At 37.5% G+C, this 23081-nt stretch overlaps 1 protein-coding gene across 2 annotated transcripts; it reads left to right on the forward strand.

The window, feature by feature from the left end:
• Positions 1-248: 248 nt before the first annotated feature.
• Positions 249-18685, forward strand: LOC307164952 (tripartite motif-containing protein 16-like). Of its 2 annotated transcripts, XM_079882188.1 has the most exons (7): positions 249-906; positions 12678-12773; positions 12861-13094; positions 16938-17097; positions 17248-17295; positions 17535-17903; positions 17959-18685. In XM_079882188.1, exons 1-7 carry the CDS (start codon positions 334-336, stop codon positions 17991-17993), a joined length of 1515 nt encoding a protein of 504 aa, XP_079738314.1. In that variant the 5' UTR covers positions 249-333; the 3' UTR covers positions 17994-18685. The 2 variants fall into 2 exon arrangements, with proteins under 2 accessions (XP_079738314.1, XP_079738313.1); XM_079882187.1 differs by having other exon boundaries at positions 17535-18372.
• The last annotated feature ends 4396 nt before the right edge of the window (positions 18686-23081 follow it).

The raw sequence follows: 23081 nt of genomic DNA on the forward strand, positions 1-23081 counted from the left end.
GATTACTTACAGTGTGTTACTTACAAGTTTTGTAAACTCAGAAGAAAAATAAAGTTCTAAATACATATAAAATATAACTAATTTGTTTAATTTAAATTTTACCCTTCTCAAATCAATTAATTATTTTGAGCATTAGGGTTTACAGTGAAACTTTTTGCATTTACTGTTGTAGAATCAGCAGGAATGAGTCTTTATGAGGGTTTATAGACTTGATAAATCTGTTTTGCACACGTCACTCAAACACAGAACCAGGAAGCAGGAAGAGTTCGTGAAAGAGAAACTAAAGTGCAGTTGAGCTGTTGTGTGTTTGTGTCTCAGTATTCATGCAGTAAAATGGCAGAAGCCAGAATTTCTCAGGATGAGTTCCTGTGTTCAGTGTGTCTGGATCTCCTGAAGGATCCAGTGGCCATTCCCTGTGGACACAGTTACTGTAAGATCTGTATTACAGGCTGCTGGGATCAGGAGGATCAGATGAGAGTCTACAGCTGCCCTCAGTGCAGACAGACCTTCAGTCCAAGACCTGCTTTAGCTAAAAACACCATGCTGGCTGAACTGGTGGAGAAACTGAAGAAGACTAAACTTCCTGCTGACTGTTACGCTGGAGCTGGAGATGTGCAGTGTGACATCTGTACTGGAAGAAAATACAAAGCCGTCAAGTCCTGTCTGGTGTGTCTGGAGTCTTACTGTCAAACTCATTTTGACCGTCATGAGGAATATTTCTCCCGTAAGCCACATAAAGTGACGGATGCCACTGGACGACTGCAGGAGATGATCTGCCAAACACATGATAAACTCCTTGAGGTTTTCTGTCGCACTGACCAGAAGTTTATATGTGTGCTGTGTACGATGGACGATCATAAAAACCACGACACTGTATCAGCTGCAGCACAGAGGACAGAGAAACAGGTATGAAACTACACACCAATTAAATAATGCTGACACTATTTATATTGGCACCATATGATCAGAAAACATCATTCACACTGCAGACGTCACAGAAGTGAACAGAAGCTGCAAGTGGACTTTCCCTGCTGAGTGTATTTGTGCTCCACATTTAACTTAACAGAAAATATGGTGATAATAAACATTTATCAACACAAACTTTTGTAAAACAAGCTTTAAATAAGCAACATAAAATAATGGAAAAATGTTTAACCGTTGTTTGACAAAATACATCTCTGTCAAGAATAACGCAAGTTAAATGCAGCGACAGGCGAAAAGAGTTTCTGTTCAGTAAATCTGACTCAGTCCATTTGAACTATATAGAGCCGCAGGTCTGTTATTCAGCAGAAACACTGTCATTGTGAATCTTTACATCTGAGTCAGTTTCACTTATATGATACTTATGCTTGCTGTGTTAAACAGGCCTCATGCTTCATGTAAATTCATACAATGGTGGTAAAACTGATCAATCATCCCTTCAGGAGTTTGAACCTCCAGCCATTGGTTATTACAGTTTTTCTCGATTGCTTAAACACATTTCTTGAAACTATGCCTCGTATTCTCAAAACTATAAACACAAATCCATAACGTCTCACCCAATTCCCCAAACATCATATTTTCAGGTCAAAATGAAGCTCTACACTCAAAACCATTCACTCTTGCTGGAAAACCAAACTTTGCCCTCAGACAGGACACACAAGCCCTCAAAATCACACACACTACAACATAGTCTAACACACTGGTGCAATAATTTCAAAACAACATTTCCAAAACTGGTAAGTTATGTTGCTTGTGGTCCCCCCCCCTCACAAACCTTTTCACATGATGAACACAAAAGACACAACCAGTGGATACATTGGCACATTTTTATTCATACACAGAAAACACACACACACACAAAAACATTTTTTTTTCCTGTTTTACTATTTTTTTTTACTTTTTTTTTTTTACTCTCTCCTCTAATTTTTTTTTTATATTTACTTACAGTAAGATGTGTGTGACCAACATATGACAGTAAAAGAGCACACACAAACCATATTCTAATATGGAATTCGAATTGTATTGGAATGGTAAAGAGTGTTGGGATGTAACCGGAGGGCCTCCATTCAAGGATACAATATGATGAACACGTCTAAGAATGTTCCACATATGGTTGAAATACCATCATCGGCCTAGAAAGATAACATTCTGGGAGTCAAGACTATAAAGGAGAAAGGATGCCCTCCTTCACTGTCACACTCTGCAGCCACACAGTGTGACTGTACGACTGCTGGCCTTTTCTTGCAAGAAAATAAACCTCATCAAAGACTATTGGAAATGTTTGTCTCTTATTCAGTGATAGAATTTTGTTTGCCATCACACCTCCCTGAAGGTTCTCGAGGCGACGGTAAAGTGACTCAAATTTGGCCTTACTCGTAGCCAAGCCTCCCTCATAGTCATACCATTGATAAAGACATGGGCAACTAGAGTGGCTTGAATTTCATCTGAGACTGCTTGTCTTCTTGTCCTTGCCCTTCCTCCTCCTCATTCTTATCCCTCCTCCTTCATGTCTTTCTGGATCCATTGTTCCAAAACGCAATAAACTGATTTGGGCCCTTTTACAGATGGTACCCAACCAGAATGCCTATTACCGCCGCGCCAGCCGCCGCGGCGAAATCACCGCGGCGAAAATAAACCAGCCGCATTTCAAAGTCGTTCCCGAAATGACCGCCAGGTGGCGCAAAGGGACATTGTGCAAAACAGCAGCAATAGCCGTATTTTAAAATGTAAGTGGGTTAAATATAAAACCCTAAGCCTGATAGGCATATTTTTCATATATATAAATAGGCCTATTATGCTACAACAGAATAGAACCAAAGATAGAATCAATTTTAGAACTGAAAAAAATAGAATCAAAAGTTAAAAATAGAGACGATATTAGGAGCAATGACGCTGAATATTTTTACTATTCTATTGAGGAATTAGATAAATGAAGAGCTCTCGTGAGCGATACAATTGCATAGTAATTTATAGTGATTTCAAAAGCAGTCCTTAAAAAAATAATACATGGAGTAGTGTGGTATAATTTTTCAGAGATTACGCGGAACGGGTTTTAGTTAAGATCCTGGTTCCAATGCCCTTAATGTATAGGCTAGGCTACTGCTTTAAAAAAATGTCACAACGCGTTTTGAGATTGTTTTGAATTAAACATTGAAGTTTAAAATGTAGTGTTTTGGCACACCAGGCCGAGTGGCGTTACGCATTGTTCAAAAATCACGTTTTATTCTGACATGTTGAATTGGCGTTAGAATTTTTTTTTAGATTTATTAGATTTAGATTTTAGATTTCGTTAGATTTATTTTTCTCATAACAGCTAAAATAACTTAATATATGCCTTGTCTTAATATGACCTACTTAATATAGGCAATAGGCATATACTAGCCTATATAATAGCCTAAATTAGCAAAACTTGGCCACTAAATATTTAATTTTCAATTATTTTAATTATCACAATTAAAGTTTTAATTTTATTAAATTGAACAAGCGCAACAATCAGCATTTAATCAAATATTCTAAAAGATGTATTATTAATAATAATGTTATTTCAACATAATATTTTGTTTTTTTGACATAATATGTGTGCGTGCAACAAGCAGGATGTGTATTTGTAAAACAAATATGATACTAAATGAGATTATTTAATGGCTACAACAGTATAGTAGGCCTATAGACTCTATTTGTACAAATTGCTGCACATTAATTTAATTAAATAAAACCTTGTAACGAATTCACACTGTATGGTAGACTGTGTACAGTTGAGACACCTTAAATAACTTGCGTTCGCAGCAAGCACAAGTTGTGATTTTTTGTGTCAGCTGGGAAGGAAATATATACCAGACCTCTTGGAACTTTAATTGAATACATAGCGTTGGTGAAGCATACTCAAATTACATCCCTACAAATTTATTAGGCCCTACTGAAAATAAATGTATCGAATTTAAGCAAAGTAGCCTAAATATTAAGACTGTAAGCCCTTTGCTTTTTACTTAGCCTATAAAGGACTCTTGTAGCCGACTTTGTGTTAATTTAATTTGTAGAGGATTTTTTTAACTCAAACATTAACACTGAAATAAATTAAACTAAATTATTGTAAATTTTTTGGCACACGACGACGAGTGGCGCTATGCATTGTTCCAAAGCCAGGTTTTTTTCTGGCATGTTGAATTAGTGTTCGACAAACGCGGCGGCGCGTTCATTTGAATGAAGAGCGCTTCTCGCTCGTGTGAGCGAACACACTCTGGAACGTTAGGCCATGTCGCAACGAGTGAATCGTGGCCGAGTGGTTGAACTTACGTTACGATCATTTAGATGACACGGTTTCGAATCCCGAACTAACTTGAATTACTGATATTTTTATATTAGCCTATTAATGCATTTTATAGTCTATTGTTGATGCAGAGAGATTTGTCTAGTTCTAAAACATAGTTTTTTGCTTATAGCCTATTTACAAAATAAAATCACCATGCATTTCCATTTTACACTAAGGAACAAATAGCCTATTATACAATGACTTTACTTCTGTAACCTATAATGATTCCAATCGTAATTTCAAAAGCAGTTCTGTTGGAAAAAAAAAAAAAAAAAAAAATATATATATATATATATATATATATATATATGTTGAGCATCCGAGTGCGCAATTCACCCTCACTCGCGTGCAGGAAAAACAAACGAAAACTGTTCAGTGCTGTTTATCCTCTTGGCAGGATTTTTATTTAGCAAGCTTCACTTGAACATAACATCAGTTCAGTTTTCTCAACTTAGAAGCATGTGACGTAAAACGTAACGTCATCACGTACATAACCATATACCTCCAAATAAAACAATACAGGTAGTCAATACCGTAATACAATGTATAAGGGTGCAATACGTTTAACACCCCCACTCACTCTTAGCTCATTGTATTTTCAGAACAACAAATTAGACATCAAAAAAAAAAATTTCTCCTTTACATAAATTTAGTGTATATACAAAACATTTTTTACACTTTTATGTTCCAAACATGTCCCGACTAAACCGCTTTAACTTCTGCTTGGTGGCTGGCTTTGTCATTATGTCAGCAACCATTGTCTCTGTAGGACAATATTCCAAGATAACCTTGCCATCATTTACAATTTCTCTTATGAAATGGTATTTGATATCAATGTGCTTGCACCTTTGCCTACAAATTGGGTTTCTGGCTAGTGCGATGGTACCTTGGTTGTCTTCGTACACCTTTGTTTGTGCATATTTGTATGTGTCCATACCCTTAAGCAACTGCTCTAGGTAGATACATTCCTGCATGGCTGATGCTAAAGACATGTATTCTGCTTCACAAGTAGATAATGCTACTGTCGGTTGTTTTCTGGTTTTCCATGAGATCAAAGAACTTTCTTCACTCAGATTAACACAGTACCCTGAAGTACTACGTCTGTCTTTCGTATCAGATGCCCAGTCAGCGTCACTATACACTCTCAGACCTAGCCTCTCTGTCTCATTTCTCCTGAAGCATAATTGCTGTTCTGCTGTACCTTTAAGGTACCTGAACACATGTTTTACTGTGTTCCAGTGCTGTTCTGTTGGTTCAGCAAAATACTGAGATAGTTTACTGACGACAAAACTCAAATCTGGTCTTGTGCAAGTGGACAAGTATATCAAACTTCCTACTGCCTCCCTGAACTTCTTTGGTTCTTTCATTTTTTCAGCATTTTCTGTAAAATCAAGCTTTGGTTCACATGGAGTTTCCCTAGATTTACAGTTCTGCATGTCGAAACGATCTAGTATTCTTCTCACATATCTTTCCTGTGACATTTTGACTAGACCCTCTGCTTGTTCAAAATCTATGCCCAGGAAATGTTTCAACCTTCCCATGTCTTTCATTTTGAACCTTTGTGTAAGCATTTCTTTTACACTTTCCAGAACACTTTCACTGTTAGCAGCTAGGATTAAATCATCAACCCATACTATCAGGATTACTTTGTCATCTGGCTTTTCTTTAGTGTACACGCAATTGTCAGCTGGGTTCTGTGTAAAACCGTTCTCTGTCAAACATACATGTAACACAGCATTCCAGTTTCTGCCAGATTGCTTAAGGCCATAGAGAGATTTCTTTAGCATGCATACTAATTTTCCATCTTTTTCAGATTTTTGCTCATAACCCTCCGGTTGTTCCATATAGATTTCATGATCTATAGGTGCATGCAAGTAAGCGGTCTCAACGTCCATTTGGTGCAAGATCAGGTTCTCTTGTGCTGCTTTCTGCAAAACTACTCGCACACTTGTCATGTCAGCTGTGGGTGAGAATGTCTCATCATAGTCAGTCCCTTGTTTCTGACTGTATCCTTTCGCCACAAATCTTGCCTTGTATTTTTCAGATCCGTCAATGTCTCTTTTAAGTGCGTAAACCCATCTTCCTCCGACTGGTTGTTTTCCTGGTGGTAATTTAGTGAGGGTGAAGGTCTTGTTCTCCTCCAATGATCGCATTTCTTTGTCCATAGCATCCTTCCATTGCTTGGATTTCGTTGATGTTATGGCATCCTGATAGGTTTGAGGTATATCACATACTGCTCTGTAGCAAAAATCTATGCATGTTTGCAGTTTGTCTTCAGCATCCTCAGTTTCAAAATCCTGTAGATAAGCTGGCTTCTTCCTTGTTCTTGGGGGGTTCTTTCTGGTCTCGGATTCTGTAGCTCTACCTGACTGATTGGGAGCAGCCTGTTCAGGCAAAGTCTCTGAAACATCATTTTGAACACCATTATCTGGTTCATCCTCCACATTATCGGCAGCACTGACTTCACTGCTGAAGATATTTGGATCCATGTTTTCATATCTTGTGTGTGTCTCAGATGTTTGTTTTTCTCTTTCACTGGTTGTCTGTGTTGTGAACTTCACCAATCTGTGTTTTTGGACTTTTCCGGTGTTAGGATAGTACACTAGATAGGCTGGGCTGTTCTTGTCGTAGCCTATAAAAACACCTTGTTCGCATCTTGAGTCCAGTTTGCTTTTCTCTTGTTTGTACGCAAAACAGATTGATCCGAATTTCTGCATTTTTGAAACATCTGGCTTTTTGCCTGTGAATAACTCGTATGGTGTTTTCTTTGTACGTCTACTGTAACACCTATTTCTCACGTAGGCTGATGTTTGCATTGCGTAGTTCCACAACTCGTCTGGTAGCTCACTCTCAATCAGCAAGCATCTGCTCATATCAAAGAGTGTTCTCCATCCTCTCTCCGCTGTGCCATTCTGATGTGGCGAATAAGGTGCAGATGTTTCATGTCTAATCTTATTCCTTGTCAACAGCGTTTGGAAATCTCGACTCATGAATTCAGTGCCGTTATCTGAACGAATGCACTTGATTTCTCCAAAAGGTGCAATGTCAGCTAAAAACTTTTCAGTAGCTTGTATTGTGTCACCTTTAGTTTTCAAGAAGTACACAAACATAGTACCTGAATAGTCATCGGTGAACGACTGTGCATATCTGTGTCCTTCTTTGCTCTGTGTTGGCATGGGACCTGCCAGATCCGTGTGAATCAGTTCAAGAGGTTTCTTTGCCTTTCTGTCTGGCTCCCTGTTTCTTGTCTGCGTGAATTTTCCTTTTGTACACACTTCACATAACTGTTCCTGTCTCATTTTGTATCCTTTTATCTCCATGCCTCTTACTACACCTTGTAGCTTCTGTACATCTTCATGGTTACAATGTCCCAAAATTTCATGCCAGGTTTGTAAATCATGACACACTTTGCACTGGTCAACGCCCTCTTCTAGTGTTGGCAAATAGTACAAGTTTCCACTTTCATGGATATCAAACCTGCTTCCGTTTTTGGTAATCAAGTGGCTGTCTCCTCTTTTGAAAATGACTGTTGCTCTTCCATTTGTTGCTCTAGCTACCGAGAAAATGTCATGTGGGTATGAAGGCATGTATAGTGCGTCCCGAAGCTGTGCAGTGTGCTGTTTTCCAGCGTCATCTATTAGATAAATCACTGCCGTCCCTCTTTGTTGCGCCATTCCACTGCACTTCGTTCCGTCGGCTAATTCCACTGAATGGTTCTCTGGTTGAAATGAGCTATCAAAACTTCTGAATTTTGTGATGTCGCTCACAATATGAGATGTCGCTCCAGCGTCTACCATGATGCCTTTCATCTTCACTTTGTTCTGTGGTTTTTCTGAGTGTTCAGCTTTGAAGAGATGATCTTGGTCATTATCGTGTTTGTCTGTAACCTTTCTGACGCCATCTTGGTCGCCCTTTTTCTTGCACAGGAACTCTGCGTGTGTACTATTTTTACAATGATTGCACCACACTCTCTTGTAACATTTTCTTGCTTTGTGTCCCTTTATTCCACATTTGTAACATGTCACATTTGTGTCTTCCTCTTTTCTTTCTTTAGTGTGGTACCTGACAGGACCTTTTCCTTGTCTTGTCTGTGTCTTCATCACATTATCTGTGGATTCAGTTCCTTTCATTTTTTCCGCCTCTTCATAAATCCGCAGTCTTCTCTTAAAATCTGTGAACGTAACGTCGTCCTCATTCTGTGTTATGTGGATGGCTAGCGGCTTGAAAAAATCTGGTAATCCACGGAGAATCATTGCTATGGTTAATCCATCACTCATGGCTTCACCTGCATCTCTCAGTGCTGTGATGATGTTTTCTGCTCTTATCAAGTAGTCAGTAACACTCTCGTTGTCTGCCATGCGTAGCTGAGTTAAGGATGTGTACATATTTATAATCCGTGGCTTGCTTTTCCCTGAATAATGCTCTTTCAGTATTTTAAGGGCTTTCCTGCCATCGTCAGCAGCTTCATGTCTTATCAGTGATAGGCTTTTATCATCTATCAGTCTTACAAGTTCAGCATAACAATCAGCATTCTTCCGTCTGTCTTCGGCTAGTTGTTCTGCGTTAGCATCAGTGGGCTCGTGCAAAATAGTCTCTTTTAACTTTAGAGTGTGTAGACAGCTTAAGAATCTCGTTTCCCAAAGATCATATTTATCTTCGGATCCATCAAACAAAGATTGTGTTGCTAGGACTCCTACCGCTCTGTTTACCACTCTGTTTGCCATTTTCGCCGACTTTTCTTCTTATGTCACTTCAGTTTTAGCTTCATCGCTAGCTTCATAGAACGCGTAATACGTCGCGTCTGTCTTACTCACGCTCGTTTGTTTCCGTGCCTGGGCCCATAACCTGTTGAGCATCCGAGTGCGCAATTCACCCTCACTCGCGTGCAGGAAAAACAAACGAAAACTGTTCAGTGCTGTTTATCCTCTTGGCAGGATTTTTATTTAGCAAGCTTCACTTGAACATAACATCAGTTCAGTTTTCTCAACTTAGAAGCATGTGACGTAAAACGTAACGTCATCACGTACATAACCATATACCTCCAAATAAAACAATACAGGTAGTCAATACCGTAATACAATGTATAAGGGTGCAATACGTTTAACAATATATATATATATATATATATATATATATATATGACGTTTAAACGACAAACAATAAAATCAGAACCAGTATTTGCGTTCATGGTTCCAGTGGCAGTAATGCATCCACGGCTTTTCAAAATGTCACAAAGCGTATTGAGATTGTTTTGAATGAAATATTGAAGTTTATAATGAAGTGTTTTGGCAAACCACGACGAGTGGCAAACACTTTGTTTTGTTTTGCAAACTCAGCTAGCCTGTGGGGGGTTTGGAGAAGGCAATAGTTGCTTTATCGTGGGGGTGCAGGACAGAGGTGTTAATGTTCCGTCTTTCATATGGAGAGTGTCGGAGCCAGCCTGATGAGCAGGCAAAGGCAAAGTTATTTTAAGGATTCATCTCAAAATCTCCAAAAGTCCATAGCCTATGTACAGTAGGCCTTATATCTTATTAAATTATATATTGTAGTTTTATTGATTGTATTTAAAGGTTTTCCACACACAATTTCAATTTAGCAGATACAGAGCTCTTTAATTCGCGACCACCTCGTTTTATTGTGAGGTGAATTCAGCAAGGCATGTTGTATCTTTGAAGGAACAAAAGCTATTTGTTACAGTTTTTTCTTTCGTGATTTGTGTGGATGACACACAGCGACATATACAGTATTATCAGCTGTATGGTGTTTTTTTTACGCTGAAATGCTTAATTTCGAGAGAGACCCGCCGCGCGCAGTGAGGGAGACCAAACTTACTAAAAAACTATCCAGAGCGAGAGAGACAAAGAAAAACGCCTGTTCTTAATTTATGTTGCTTTGAACTTTTTTCGTTTTGTACCGTTTTAATTTTTTAATTTAGCTGCAATTTCTTTGACAATAGAAATTTTAAATGTTGCAAGAATAAGATTGTGTTTCTTATTTTGCATCACAAAGGGAATAAACTCTATCGATGCAACCCTGTTTAAATAAATAAACTGTTCGACACTTTATTCATACCTTGAAATGTGCGATGGGTTTTCAAACTTAATTAATTTTCTTTTTCTTTTACATTTTCATTGTTTATTTTTTAATTGAAAGCAATACTGTATTGAAAGTATTTTTCTGATTTGTTCGATCTGTTTTGAAAAATGTCTTCCGTTGCTATGGCCGGGTATCACTGTCAGTCATCTCAATCTCGTGAATGATTCACACACAAATTTCTTTTTAGCAGATTCAAGACGAGCTTCATCATCTTAATTTTCTGGTGCAATCGGCTGACAGTCTTCCTTCATCAGATATGTCGTCTTTGCAGCGGCTCAACTGGAATGTAGCAAATTTATGTTGTAAATTGATAATTAAACAAGATGATTGACTTTAATAAACAGATGCATATTTAAGCATCAAGAATGGAAAAACACAAACACTGTCGGCTACACTGAGATTCGATCTCAGATCGTTTGAAGCTCCGAGAGGCTATTGTTAATGCATTGACCACAGAGCTATCGTCTGAATAGCCTAGGTCTACTATTTTCTCTGTTTTAAAAGTTTGTTATATTCTTTTTTTATTTGCTTATGTTTTTTAACATTGGCAATTTACTGTCTCGAAAAAAATTATAAAAAAAGTGTTTTTACAAGAAAACACTTTTTTTTTTTGCTGTTTATTTATTATTATTATTATTATTATTATTATTATTATTATTATTATTATTATTATTATTATTATTATTATTATTATTATTATTATGCAGATGTTAATTCAGCCATTCTGTTGGATAAAAAATGTCCCTAATGTAAAATGGAAATTAATGGTAATTTTATTTTATAAATATAAAATATTTAATATAGGCTATAGGAGAAAAAAACAATATGGTGTAGCAATATTTTAGAACTATCAAATCTCTCTGCATTAATAATAAAAAAGTAGCCTATGTTTGTTCGGGATTAGAACCCGTGTCATCTGAATTATTGAAACGTAAGTTATAGCCTACCACTCGGCCACGAATTTGTTTTGTTTTAGTTTGTTTGAAATGTATTTTTACATATTTTGCTTTCCTTAATGTTAACCAATTCTGCTGTAGCATAATAGGCCTATATTTTTTCCCTAAAAGTTTGTTTTATTCTCTGCTTTGTTTGTTTATATTTTTACATATTCAATCAGTCTCATTTTTGTTCAAATAATGAAAAACGGTTTTTTTTTTTACAAGATCTTGCGCCATGTTTTTTTTTTTTTTTTTTAATAAACAGATAGGAAACTTACCTTTTAAAATGCCGCAGTTGCTGCTGTTTTGCCCTGTCACTTGCGGCACCCGGTATAGTAATTTCGCGAACGACTTTGAAATTCGACTGGTTTATTTTTGCTGCGGCAGTAATAGGCATTGTGGTTGATTATTTATTAAAGAATTCAATAATCATAACAACATGTAAGCCTATTTAATTCTGAATATAACAAAGAATGCTTAAACCGACTAACATCGGTTAGTAACTGCAAGTCCTGAAAATGTTTTAATTTTACGGTAAATTATTTTAATTTATTTCACTGTTATGTTTCAGTTAATAAATCTACAAACACATTAAAATAACACAAAGTAAATGACAAGTAACCTATTGACATAGCCTTTCTAAATTATAGAAAAACTGGGCACACAATGTTAACGTGTGTCTACTTTGTTTAAATTAAATGAATTTGAATTCGTTTAACCACAATATTTATCTTGAATTTATCTGTGGCCTCAGCTCAGATTACTGCCGCGGCAGATTACGTCATAAAGAGAATAAACTGACACTTTTCAAAGTCTGTGATTACAGCGCCACTCAGCGGTAAAAGGCAGCAAATACACATCCCAATTTTGCCGCCGCGGGAACGGCGGCGGTAAAAGTCTCATTCTGGTTGGGCACCATCTGTATATATCTATTGAAGGTTCTGATTGATGTGTGTTAAATTTTGACTCTTAGTGTTTCCACTTGGGTAATTGTGTGCTAACTGAGCTGAAGCTGTGCTGACTTGAGTGAACAATTTTGAATGCTTGTGCTTTCTAAATGACAACATGGTCTAAGCAATGAGAAATGAAGGGATTTGTGTGTAGAGTTTTGCAGTGACAGTTCAACAAATCTGACTCATGTGTCAAAACAGGGAATAGTGTTTATAGTTTAGTGAAATGGGTGTGCTTTTTGATAAATGGCGTTATGGTTTTGAAATTTTAGTTCAAAAGCCTGGTTATAGTGTTTAAGCAATCAAGAAAAACTGTAATTCTACTGTTACTGGATTCAACTCTTCACATGATGATATAGTGCCAGTATAAAGTGCCATCTGTGTTATTGGTTTGTGCTGCAGAAGCAGCTGAAGGAGACACAGAGGTCGTTCCAGCAGAGGATCCAGCAGAGAGAGAAAGATCTTCAGCAGCTGAGAGAGGCTGTAGAGTCTCATAAGGTGAGTCTGGAGAAGAAGAGAAGTTTGAGAAGTCTCAGTCAGGACTCACTGAAGCTCACTGTGTGATTGTGATGTGTGTCCTAACAGCGCTCTGCACACACAGCAGTGGAGGACAGTGAGAGGATCTTCACTGAGCTCATCCGCTCCATTGAGAGAAGCCGCTCTGAGGCGACACAGCGGATCAGAGATCAGGAAAAGACTGCAGTGAGTCGAGCTGAAGAACGACTGGAGCGACTGGAGCAGGAGATCAATGATCTGAGGAGGAGAGACGCTGAGCTGGAGCAGCTTTCACACACACCTGATCACATACATTTCCTGCAGGTAACAGAGATCCAGAAGAACAGGACAATATATTTTTTGTTATTTAAAGAGTGAGTTACTAATATGCGCCTATAGGCGGGTCCACAACGCGAGAACACTTTGTCCCGTAGATGGTTTGCTTGCGCACTTTAACCTCGCGCACGAGCAGATCCGATTCCTCGCTAGAGAAGCATTCAGTTTTTCCGCTTGCAAATTCCTCCATATAAACAGCGAATCTGCCATGGTGCGAATGCAAATGGCTTTTAAAGGGAATGAGAGATGAGACTGATTGGTTTATTACACATCAGGGGCGGTTCTAAGGTCAGTGGATATTTGGGGCTTTAGCCCAAACTAAAAGGCTTATTGTATTAGTAAAATAATTTAAACTGTTAGCAAATAATATTTTATTTTTAAGTATGCATACATTCTCTCTACAATGAATCAAGGAAATGATAGCATATTTTCATTCAAAAAGGTAAAATTTTATATAAAAAAAAGTAATTTTTTCACCGGATACTGACCGTAGTTGAACATTTCTATGGTAAAACAGTTGTCAAATATTAAATGTTTAAATACTTACATTTTACCAGGCATTCGTTCACTGTTAAGACCCTTCTGTGAACGGTAAGCCCTGCCTTCTTTAATCATTCTGACATTGATGAGCTAGACCGCTGAACTTTGTCATCCTGACAACAAACAGAGTGGTGCGTAACGGAGTGCATCAGACCAGCATCAAGAATATCAAATACATTGCAGTGAATCTCTTAGTTGCACCTTAAGTTTATTGCCAATAATAAATTACAGGTTTGCGAAAGTGTAGAGCTCATGCAAAACACATCTTCAGTACAGCGACTCTTGGCCGATGCGTTCAACAGACATGTCTGTGATTGGCTACAATGCTCAACGCTGCAAAAGCACGTTCTAAGTACCTTTAATGCAAAGGGAAAAATATAAATAAAACTGTAATCTTATGCACTTTTCATGATTAGGTAATCGCGGCAGCTGTAATCTTATTTAAATTTGTTTTTCTGATTGATTGTTTGCTCTATGAGAAAGACAAGGCAAGAAAATATTTGGGCCTTAAGCCCCCTTAGCCCCGCCCCTGTTGCACATTACGCCCAAAACACACCCATTACTCATTAAGAGAATAGGGACGACCCTTTTAGACCATGCACCGGGAGTGCCGACCATTTTTCCCGTCGTTAAACTAGGAAAAGTGGATTCAGACACGCTCTAAGTGCACTTGCGCCGTGTGCTTTAGACCATGAGCTTAGATCGTTAAAATAGGGCCCATAATGTATTGGAGTTAAATGATGACGGAGTTGATCAAACGATAAAAGCTTGATCATCAAGGTATTCTTTTTGTAACGGATCTTTAAGAAATGTAATAGCGTCTCCCACTCTACAAATCAATTCTCTAACTGCAGAAATTAAAGTAAGCAAAAGTAGCAGTGCACCGGTGATGACTTGAGCTCATCAATCCACAGTAACCAGGGTCTGAAATAGCACTATTGTGGCACTGACCACACAAAACATACAGTAGTGGCCAAAAGTGATGTGTGGAGTTTTTTTTTTTTAAATAATCCTACAAGTTTGCTTAAACCATCAAATTATGAGGATTTTTTTTTTATGAGGATTTATATATTTTTTAATATTTTAAAATATGAGGGATGATCAAAACACTAAACTTAGTGAAGGTGTTTATCTGACAAAATTATTTCAAGTCAATTCATCTTTATTTGTTATAGTGCTTTTTACAATACAGGTTGTTTCAAAGACGCTTTACATTGATTACAGGAAAATAATGCAACAAAGTTAGTTTTGGCTGTACAGCAGATCTAGAAGAAAATAGTGTCATTGTCCAGCTTAAGTGAGTTCAGTGTTGATTAATTTCCAGTGTAAAAATCATTAGTTATCTATTTAGTTAATTTATCTATACAGCCGCTCTGGAGAAAACAGTGATGTCATCGTCCAGCTCAGTTCAGTTCTCAGACAACGGTGTCAATGCAGGCAGATCAATAATATTGATGAATATTAAGTGACAAAAAAGGCAAACTACAGCTACAGGTTTTAGAAAAACTAAAAAGCTCAGAGGAAAAAAATAATCATACATTGACTGCAACATAGTCAGTTGTTAATACACTGAACAAAATTATAAAAGTAGCACTTTTGTGTTTGCCCCCATTTTTCATGAGCTGAACTCAAAGATCTAAGACTTTTTCTAAGTACACAAAAGGCCTATTTCTCTCAAATATTGTTCACAAATCTGTCTAAATCTGTGTTCTTCTTTGTCGAGATAATCCATCCACCTCACAGGAGTGGCATATCAAGATGCTGATTAGACAGCACGATTATTGCACAGGTGTGCCTTAGGGCTGGCCACAATAAAAGGCCTTCTGATTATTGCTTCTATTGAGATTTCTAGTTGATCATTTCTCTCTCCTCATCACTCGCTGCCCGATCACTAATAAAAAACCTCACTCTGTATTCACTCCATGTCAAAATTAATTCAGTGTGCTTTTAAATAAAGCCAATCTCTAGACACATGATGTATTCAACGAAAAATAAATGGATAATGTTTAGAATAAAATGAGGAATGTTATATTATTTCATTTTATAATACAACAGTATTGTTTCTTTACTTTCAATAATGCAACAGTAGCCTATTATTTTTTCAATAAACCTTAAAGGGCTTTATTAAAAGTTAAATTACCCCAAATCCAAGCATGTATAAAATTATTGTTTAGTATTTACATTTCATAGTAAATTAAATTAACAAAGACAAAAATATCACATATTAATGCCTTTTCATCACACAAATATGAATTTAGCAAACTTTGCCCTTAAATTATGTAAATAAAACAAAGGCTTTAATGACATTCCCATTAAAGAATGTCATTAAACTTTTTAGAGTCCAATTTACACAATATAATACAGTTAATATGGAGATTAATTATTTGTGACCCTGGACCACAAAACCAGTCACATGGGTCAATTTTTTTAAATTGAGATGTATACATCATCTGAAAGCTGAATAAATAAGCTTTCCTTTGATGCATGGGTTGTTAGGATAGGACAATATTTGACCGAGATACAATTATTTGAAAATCTGGAATAAAAAAAATCGAAACATTGAGAAAATCGCCTTTAAAGTTGCCCATGTATGTTCGCGATAGTGATGCATTCACTCACAAAAATAAATGTTATATATATTCATGGTCGGAAATTTACAAAATATCTTCATGGAACATGATCTTTACTTAATAGCCTAATGATTTTTGACATAAAAGAACGATAATCTGACGATAATTTTGACCCATACAAATATACCCGTGCGACTTGTGACTGGTTTTGTGATCCAGGGTCAATATAGCAATATAGCTAAGATGGAGATTGATGCATTTGATCAGGATAATAATATTATTATTTAACATATTTAATGTGAGAGAGATGTTGGTATATTACTGACCTCTCGATTTTATTTCCACATCTAAATGAATCAATTTCGTGTTTTCTGGAAAAAAAAAAATGTTTTAATTACATTTATTTTTTAAATATATAATTTCAAAACACACTAAATTTGGAATTATGATTTCAGTATTTCTAATTAAAATCATGTATTTCTCAAGCTAATATTGAGCTTAAATTGATTTCCTAGGAAGTTCACACATAGTGTAAAAGGCAAACGCTAGAACTTGTGTCTCTAATGTCACATAATGAACATGAGAAGAATGAAGCTGATGCTGTGAAAGTGCTGGATTGAGGAGAGTTACTAAAGATCAACAAGAGCCGCACAAATCTGACAGTAGAGCAGGTTATTGATGAAGTGTGGAGGTGATGAGCTTTGATTTCTGTTTTCTCTAGAGTTTCCAGTCTCTCTCAGCTCCTCCTGAATCTACAGACGTAAATGACAATCTCTTCAGTTCTCTCTCCTCTTTTGATGGCGTGAGAGAATCTGTCCGTCAGCTGAGAGACAAACTGGAGGATTTCTGCAAAGAGGAGCTGAAGAAGATCTCTGACAGAGGTAAAGTCCTGGAGATTCTGCTCTCAGAAATGATCCTCCATCATCTCAGATCATGTAGAAGATCATATTAGAAATGTCTTAGGAACGGATGCAGGGATCATTTTCTCTTGACATGATAATCACACTCTTCATGTCTGTTGATCTCCACAGTCACTTTCTCCAACATTGTTCCCAGGACCAGGAACGACTTCCTACAATGTAAGTCACTGAGAAAACAAACAGAAAAACTCACTGAGTGTGTTCATGTTCTTCCTGGAGAAGTGAAAGAAAACATGACAGAAGTGTTTTAGAGTTGATCATGTAAATGATGATTTGCTCAGGATATCTGGTAAACTGTACTGAGACACTGATGATATATTGAACATGAAGAGTTCAGATACATTAAAAGATCAGACAGATTCATAATTCCTGATTCTGATGTGTTTTATCTCCATCAGATTCCCATCAGCTCACTCTGGATCTGAACACAGTGAATAAATACCTCCGTCTGTCTGAGAAGAACAGAGTGATTACTTGCACTTACCCAAAGCTTCAGTCGTATCCTGATCATCCAGACAGATTTGATGGATATAATCCTCAGGTGTTGTGTAGAGAGAGTGTGTGTGGACGCTGTTACTGGGAGATTGAGTGGAGTGGGATTAATGTGTGTATATCAGTGTCATATAAGAGCATCAGCAGGAAGGGATCGGGTAATGAGTGTGTGTTTGGATGTAATGATCAGTCCTGGAGTTTGTCCTGCTCTTCCTCCAGTTACTCATTCAGACACAATAACATAGAGACTGAACTCCCTGTAAAGCCCATCAGCAGTAGAACAGGAGTGTGTGTGGATCACAGTACAACAGGAGTGTGTGTGGATCACAGTAGAACAGGAGTGTGTGTGGATCACAGTAGAATAGGAGTGTATGTGGATCACAGTGCAGGAACTCTGTCCTTCTACAGCGTCTCTGACACGATGAGCCTCATCCACACAGTCCAGACCACATTCACTCAACCGCTCTATCCTGGGTTTAGGGTTGGTATCCGATCATCAGTGAAACTGTGTTGAAGAATCAGGATAGATTGTAGAGAGATTCTACCCATAATGCTTTGAGCTGCATGATAAATCATAAACGCTGAGATGTTATATAGAGTCTCTTACTTTCTCTTTATTACATTAATACTACAGCTGAGCTTCTGTCAGTGAAATAACATGTTCAGATTATGGTTGAGTAAGTGCTGAGCTTGAAGATGATATAATATTCCCTGCTAAACTCAATAAAAATATTGTTTTGTCTCATCATCTCTTATGTGTGCCTTGTGTATATGTATGTGTGTGTGTATATGTATATGCGCTTATGTATTGTTTTATGGTGCATATTTTTAAACACCTTTTACCTATTTTTGATTATTATCAGGTTAGTAAGGTTAAAGTCAAATCTGTCCTAAATCATAAGCATCTTAATGTTCATACTTACAGTAAATAGGTCACAGAAGACTTCTCCGTGTTCAGTTCAGCTCAATCTCTGAGACTTTTGGCAGGTGAACTTTTTAGTTTCAATGAAATATATTTGTATTAACTACAGGTTAAATAGTTTACATACAAAGTGCTAATATATAAAAAGAAAAGAAAAGAAAGTCAAAGACAAATCGTTCACAAGCTTTGTCTGCAGGAAATTTCTTCTTTAAAGGTGCATACCGCAACCTACTGTACAAGAGTGTGTATCACCACGTCACTTTTATTATTCAGTCTAGTGCATTTTAAAAAGGTGAAATACCTCCTGGTCTCTCTTACCCCTTCTTCCTCCCCTTCTGTTCCCAAAACCCCTTTTAGATCCCACACCTGTCCTGTTTCTCTTACTTTGTCATGTAAGTTTCTTCTGTCAGATTCATATATGGAACAGTGCATGATGACATGATCTTTATCTCCACAGTTAGCACACTTATTACTATTTATTTCCCTAGAAACAGCCAACAAACTATGTAATCCTGTGTGATCTAACCTGAGTCTTGTTATTATTATTTCCTCTCTTCTGTTCTTTTCTTTATAGATCTTTATTTTAACTGATTTTTGAATTTTATAATATCTCCTTCCTTTCAAATCTTCATCCCACTTTTCCTGCCGAATCTCCATACCTTTATTCTTAACCAGGGCTTTCCCTTCTCCTTTTCCTAATGTAATTGATATTGTAATTTCTATTTTTGCAAGTCAGCACCCTCATTTCCTTTCAGTCCCTCATGAGCTGGCACCCAAAAAAACTGCACATCAATATCATATCTATGGATCCTAAACCATTTTTGAAAGAGTTCTATGATAAGATCATCTCTATCCCTTTTCCTCGACTGGATGCTTCCCAAAACAGCGACTGAATCAGAGCAAATTACCACCCTATCCGGTTGAACCTCTTCAACCCATTGTAACCCCACACTGAAAAAAGTGTCTCATTAGATCAAAGTAAAAATTTTGCGTCAACTTGTTACATCTAATTACTTTTTGTCAACTTAAAATTTTTACTTTGAAAAGAATTAACTATCCATTACTTAGCCAAAGCAAAAAGTATCTTTGAATCAAATAAAGTTTTTAAGTTTAATGAAATCTCAAATTATACTTGGTCTCAATGTTTTCTCTTTGTATTAACTTAAATTATTATACTTTACATCTAACCAAATATCCAACCAAATACAATTTAAAATATTAATGTAATATAAAGACATTTATTTACTTTCAGAATGTGTAATTTTATCATCTAAGATGAATGACTTCAAGCATCAAACTTTTGACAATTTATTTTGTCATAATACAATTTTTTTTTACAATGTGTACAGTATCATACAAATACACACTGTCCAACAATGTAAACACATAATACACTTGACAATTTTTGTCATAAAACATTTCTACAATGTATATAGTATTGTTTTAGTATCCATATACATATAGACACACTGGATACAATGTAAATTCACCATAAGAATCAGTTATGGTTTCGAAGAGAAACATGCAATCTTTCCATGAACAGTCACTTAGAACTGACTACACAATCAAACCTTAAGAATTCTTCTGAAGTTAAAACAAGTTTGACCCAAAAACTGGTTTAAAATGGGCAGTTTAAAACCAAACACTTTTAATAAAACACCTACCAAATTACCCAATGGTAGAAAGAAGAAAAAATATATTTTCACCTTCATGGAATAGTTTACCCAAAAATGAAACTTCTCTCATAATTGTCATAAAATGTCTCTGAACCAAATTTAATTAAAGTTAAATACTTGAATAGCTTAAGGATAAGTAAACAACGTAAGAATTTCCATTTTGGGGTAAACTATTTAACTAACCCTAGATAAAATCAGGTTTAGTAAACAGTAGTACAGTTAACTTTGTATAAAAGGCTTTATACAGTCCAACATCTTCAAAGAAATTTACCATCAGCAGAACATTGTAGCTGGTCAAAGGAAACAAATTTACTCCTGCAGCTTTGAAGAGAGTTTCTGCACCCTTCGGCTCTTCTGCTTACTCTCTATGTCCATGATTATTTTCTGAAAGGCCTCAAAGGTATATTTGAGTCCTTCAGGATATTTTAAGTTCAGTGCATAAATGAGTCCAAACATCATGGCACAGGCACATGCAACAGAGGGCAACTCATTTAGTACTTCCACTCCGTCAATGACAATGGAAATGTCCAGTGCACGACTAAGAGCATCTCTTCAAAAAATGCCATAGTGGTCTTTTCAAATTCTCTCTCCGCTTCCTCCCTCTGGTCAGCCTAAAACCATACAAGAACAGAGAGTAATTGAGGGACTGTGGAAGAAAAAAAAAAACACCCCTTCATCTGAAAATTTATTACAAAATTTAGTTAGCTGTCCTACTATGTAGAGCCCAAACGTCTGTTGCTAACTTTCATTAAAATATCTATTTGTGTTCAGCGTAAAAATAAAATTTGTACGGTTTATTACAAGAGTAGAGTAAGTGATGACAACATTTTCATTTTTGGGTGAAGACGTACTTTTACACTCTCTTTGGCTTTGAAAATGCTTTTAAACACTTGTACAATCAAACGCTCCCATGTGTTGACCATTGTAGACAATCAGACATATTTGTTGAGTGCAGTACCACAATGGCCAATCAGAGGCATTTATCAATCTACTCAACAGTGTTCAAAATGCATTTTTGGGTGAACCAATCCCTATTAAAGGAGTAGTTCACAATCAAAATTCTGTCATCATTTACACGCCCTCTTGTCATTTCAAACCTGTATGAATTACTGTCCTCTGCAGAATTTTGAACAATGTTGGTAACAGAACAGCACAGCCCCCATTCACTATTATTGTATGGACACAAAACCAAAGCAAGTGAATGGGGGGCTCTTTACAACATTCTTCAAAATATATTCTTTTGTGTTCTGTGGAAGAAAGTCACACAGGCTGATGTGTAAATGATAACACAATTACTTGAACAACTTTAAAGCGATATGTCACGGTGTGACAAATGAGGGCGGAACTAAAGTTCGCCGCAATTGTGTCCCCTCCGGTATAATAACAAGGAAACACTACCCCCCGTGTAAGTGTATATCTGTTGCCCTGCCAACCGGGATGAGGAAATTGACACCAGGTGTGGGAAATTAATCTAGAGCCATGACGAAGCCATGTGGGCATTGAGAAGGATATAAAAAGCCAGTGAAGAGAGACTGTTGTGTGGTTCTCTCCCATGAGAAGTCGTTCTATTTGAGTGTTGCAGAGAAGAATTGTGGTGTGCAAAGGGAAGTGCTGCTGGAGGGGACTCGAGGAGTGTGGAAGAGTTGTGAAAACACACCGTTTGCCTGGAAGGGAGAGAGATAAGTAATCGACCATCGTATCTCGTACCTGCATGTTTGCAACACTGAATTTGAGGTGGATTGGAGTGCTTTGATTGTGCTATCTAAACGTCACTGAGTGAATTATACTGATTCATGTTCGATCTCTTACCCTCTTCCCCCGTGTTGGAACGGTGATGTGAATCCTGTCTATGTCTGTGGAGGAAAACCCTGAAACATCTTTTTCCCAACATTGAAGCTCGTTGCTTGTGGCACGGAGACCCCTGGGTGAGTGCTGGCCTTATCTGCACTTATTTGAAGTGGATTGCAGTGCCTAAATTGACGTTTCCCCCCTCACGTTGCATGTTTGGAGTGAAATTGCCGTGTGTGGAAGATTTATTCTCTCGCCGTGCACTCCCCTCGTGCCATGCTGGTCTACTGTCAGTAACTGGAGCTTAATAATGTCGATCGGTTCCATCTGTTGAGGACTAGAAGGAACAGCATCTGTAAGTCAAACTAACCTTTCTGTTTTGAAGTAGTGGTTCTGACTGTCTTAGAAGAAGCTCCGCTCAGCCTGTTGACTTGGAGTCTGCTGCAGCCCTAAGCCCACCTGTACGGTGTGAAGTTATCTGCCCCCTGCAACACACGTGAGAATTGTATACTGCTGTTGAAGTTGATTCTGTTTGTCTTCGTAGAAGCTCCACTCAGCCTGTTGATTTTGAGTCTGCTGCAGCCCTAAGCCCACCTGCACGGTGTGAAGTTATCTGTCTCCCGCAACACATATGAGAACTGTATACTGCTGTTGAAGTTGATTCTGTCTGTTCTAGAGAAGCTCCGCTCAGCCTGCGACTTTGAGTCTGCTACGGCCCCAAGTCCATCTGCATGGTGTGAAGTTATCTGTCCCCTGCAACACACGTGAGAACTGTATACTGCTGTCGAAGTTGATTCTGTCTGTCCAGGAGAAGCTCCGCTCGGCCTGCGACTTTGAGTCTGCTATAGCCCCAGGCCCATCTGTATGGTGTGAAGTTATCTGTTCCCGGCAACACACGTGAGAACTGTATACTGCTGTTGAAGTTGATTCTGTCTGTTCTAGAGAAGCTCCACTCAGCCTGCGACTTGAATCTGCTATAGCCCCAGGCCCATCTGCATGGTGTGGAGTTATCTGTCCCCTGCAACACATGTAAGAACTGTATACTGTGGTGAAGTTGATTTTGTCTG

Source organism: Squalius cephalus (genome assembly GCF_949319135.1).
Source record: "Squalius cephalus genome assembly, chromosome: 9".
Lineage (NCBI taxonomy): Eukaryota > Metazoa > Chordata > Actinopteri > Cypriniformes > Leuciscidae > Squalius > Squalius cephalus.

Coding starts and splice junctions, on each gene's coding strand:
- LOC307164952 (XM_079882187.1), top strand. CDS start 334: ATGGCAGAAGCCAGAATTTCTCAGGATGAGTTCCTGTGTTCAGTGTGT. Junction 13,095..16,937: donor ATCACATACATTTCCTGCAG/GTAACAGAGATC, acceptor TGTTTTCTCTAG/AGTTTCCAGTCTCTCTCAGC. Junction 17,296..17,534: donor CAGGAACGACTTCCTACAAT/GTAAGTCACTGA, acceptor TATCTCCATCAG/ATTCCCATCAGCTCACTCTG.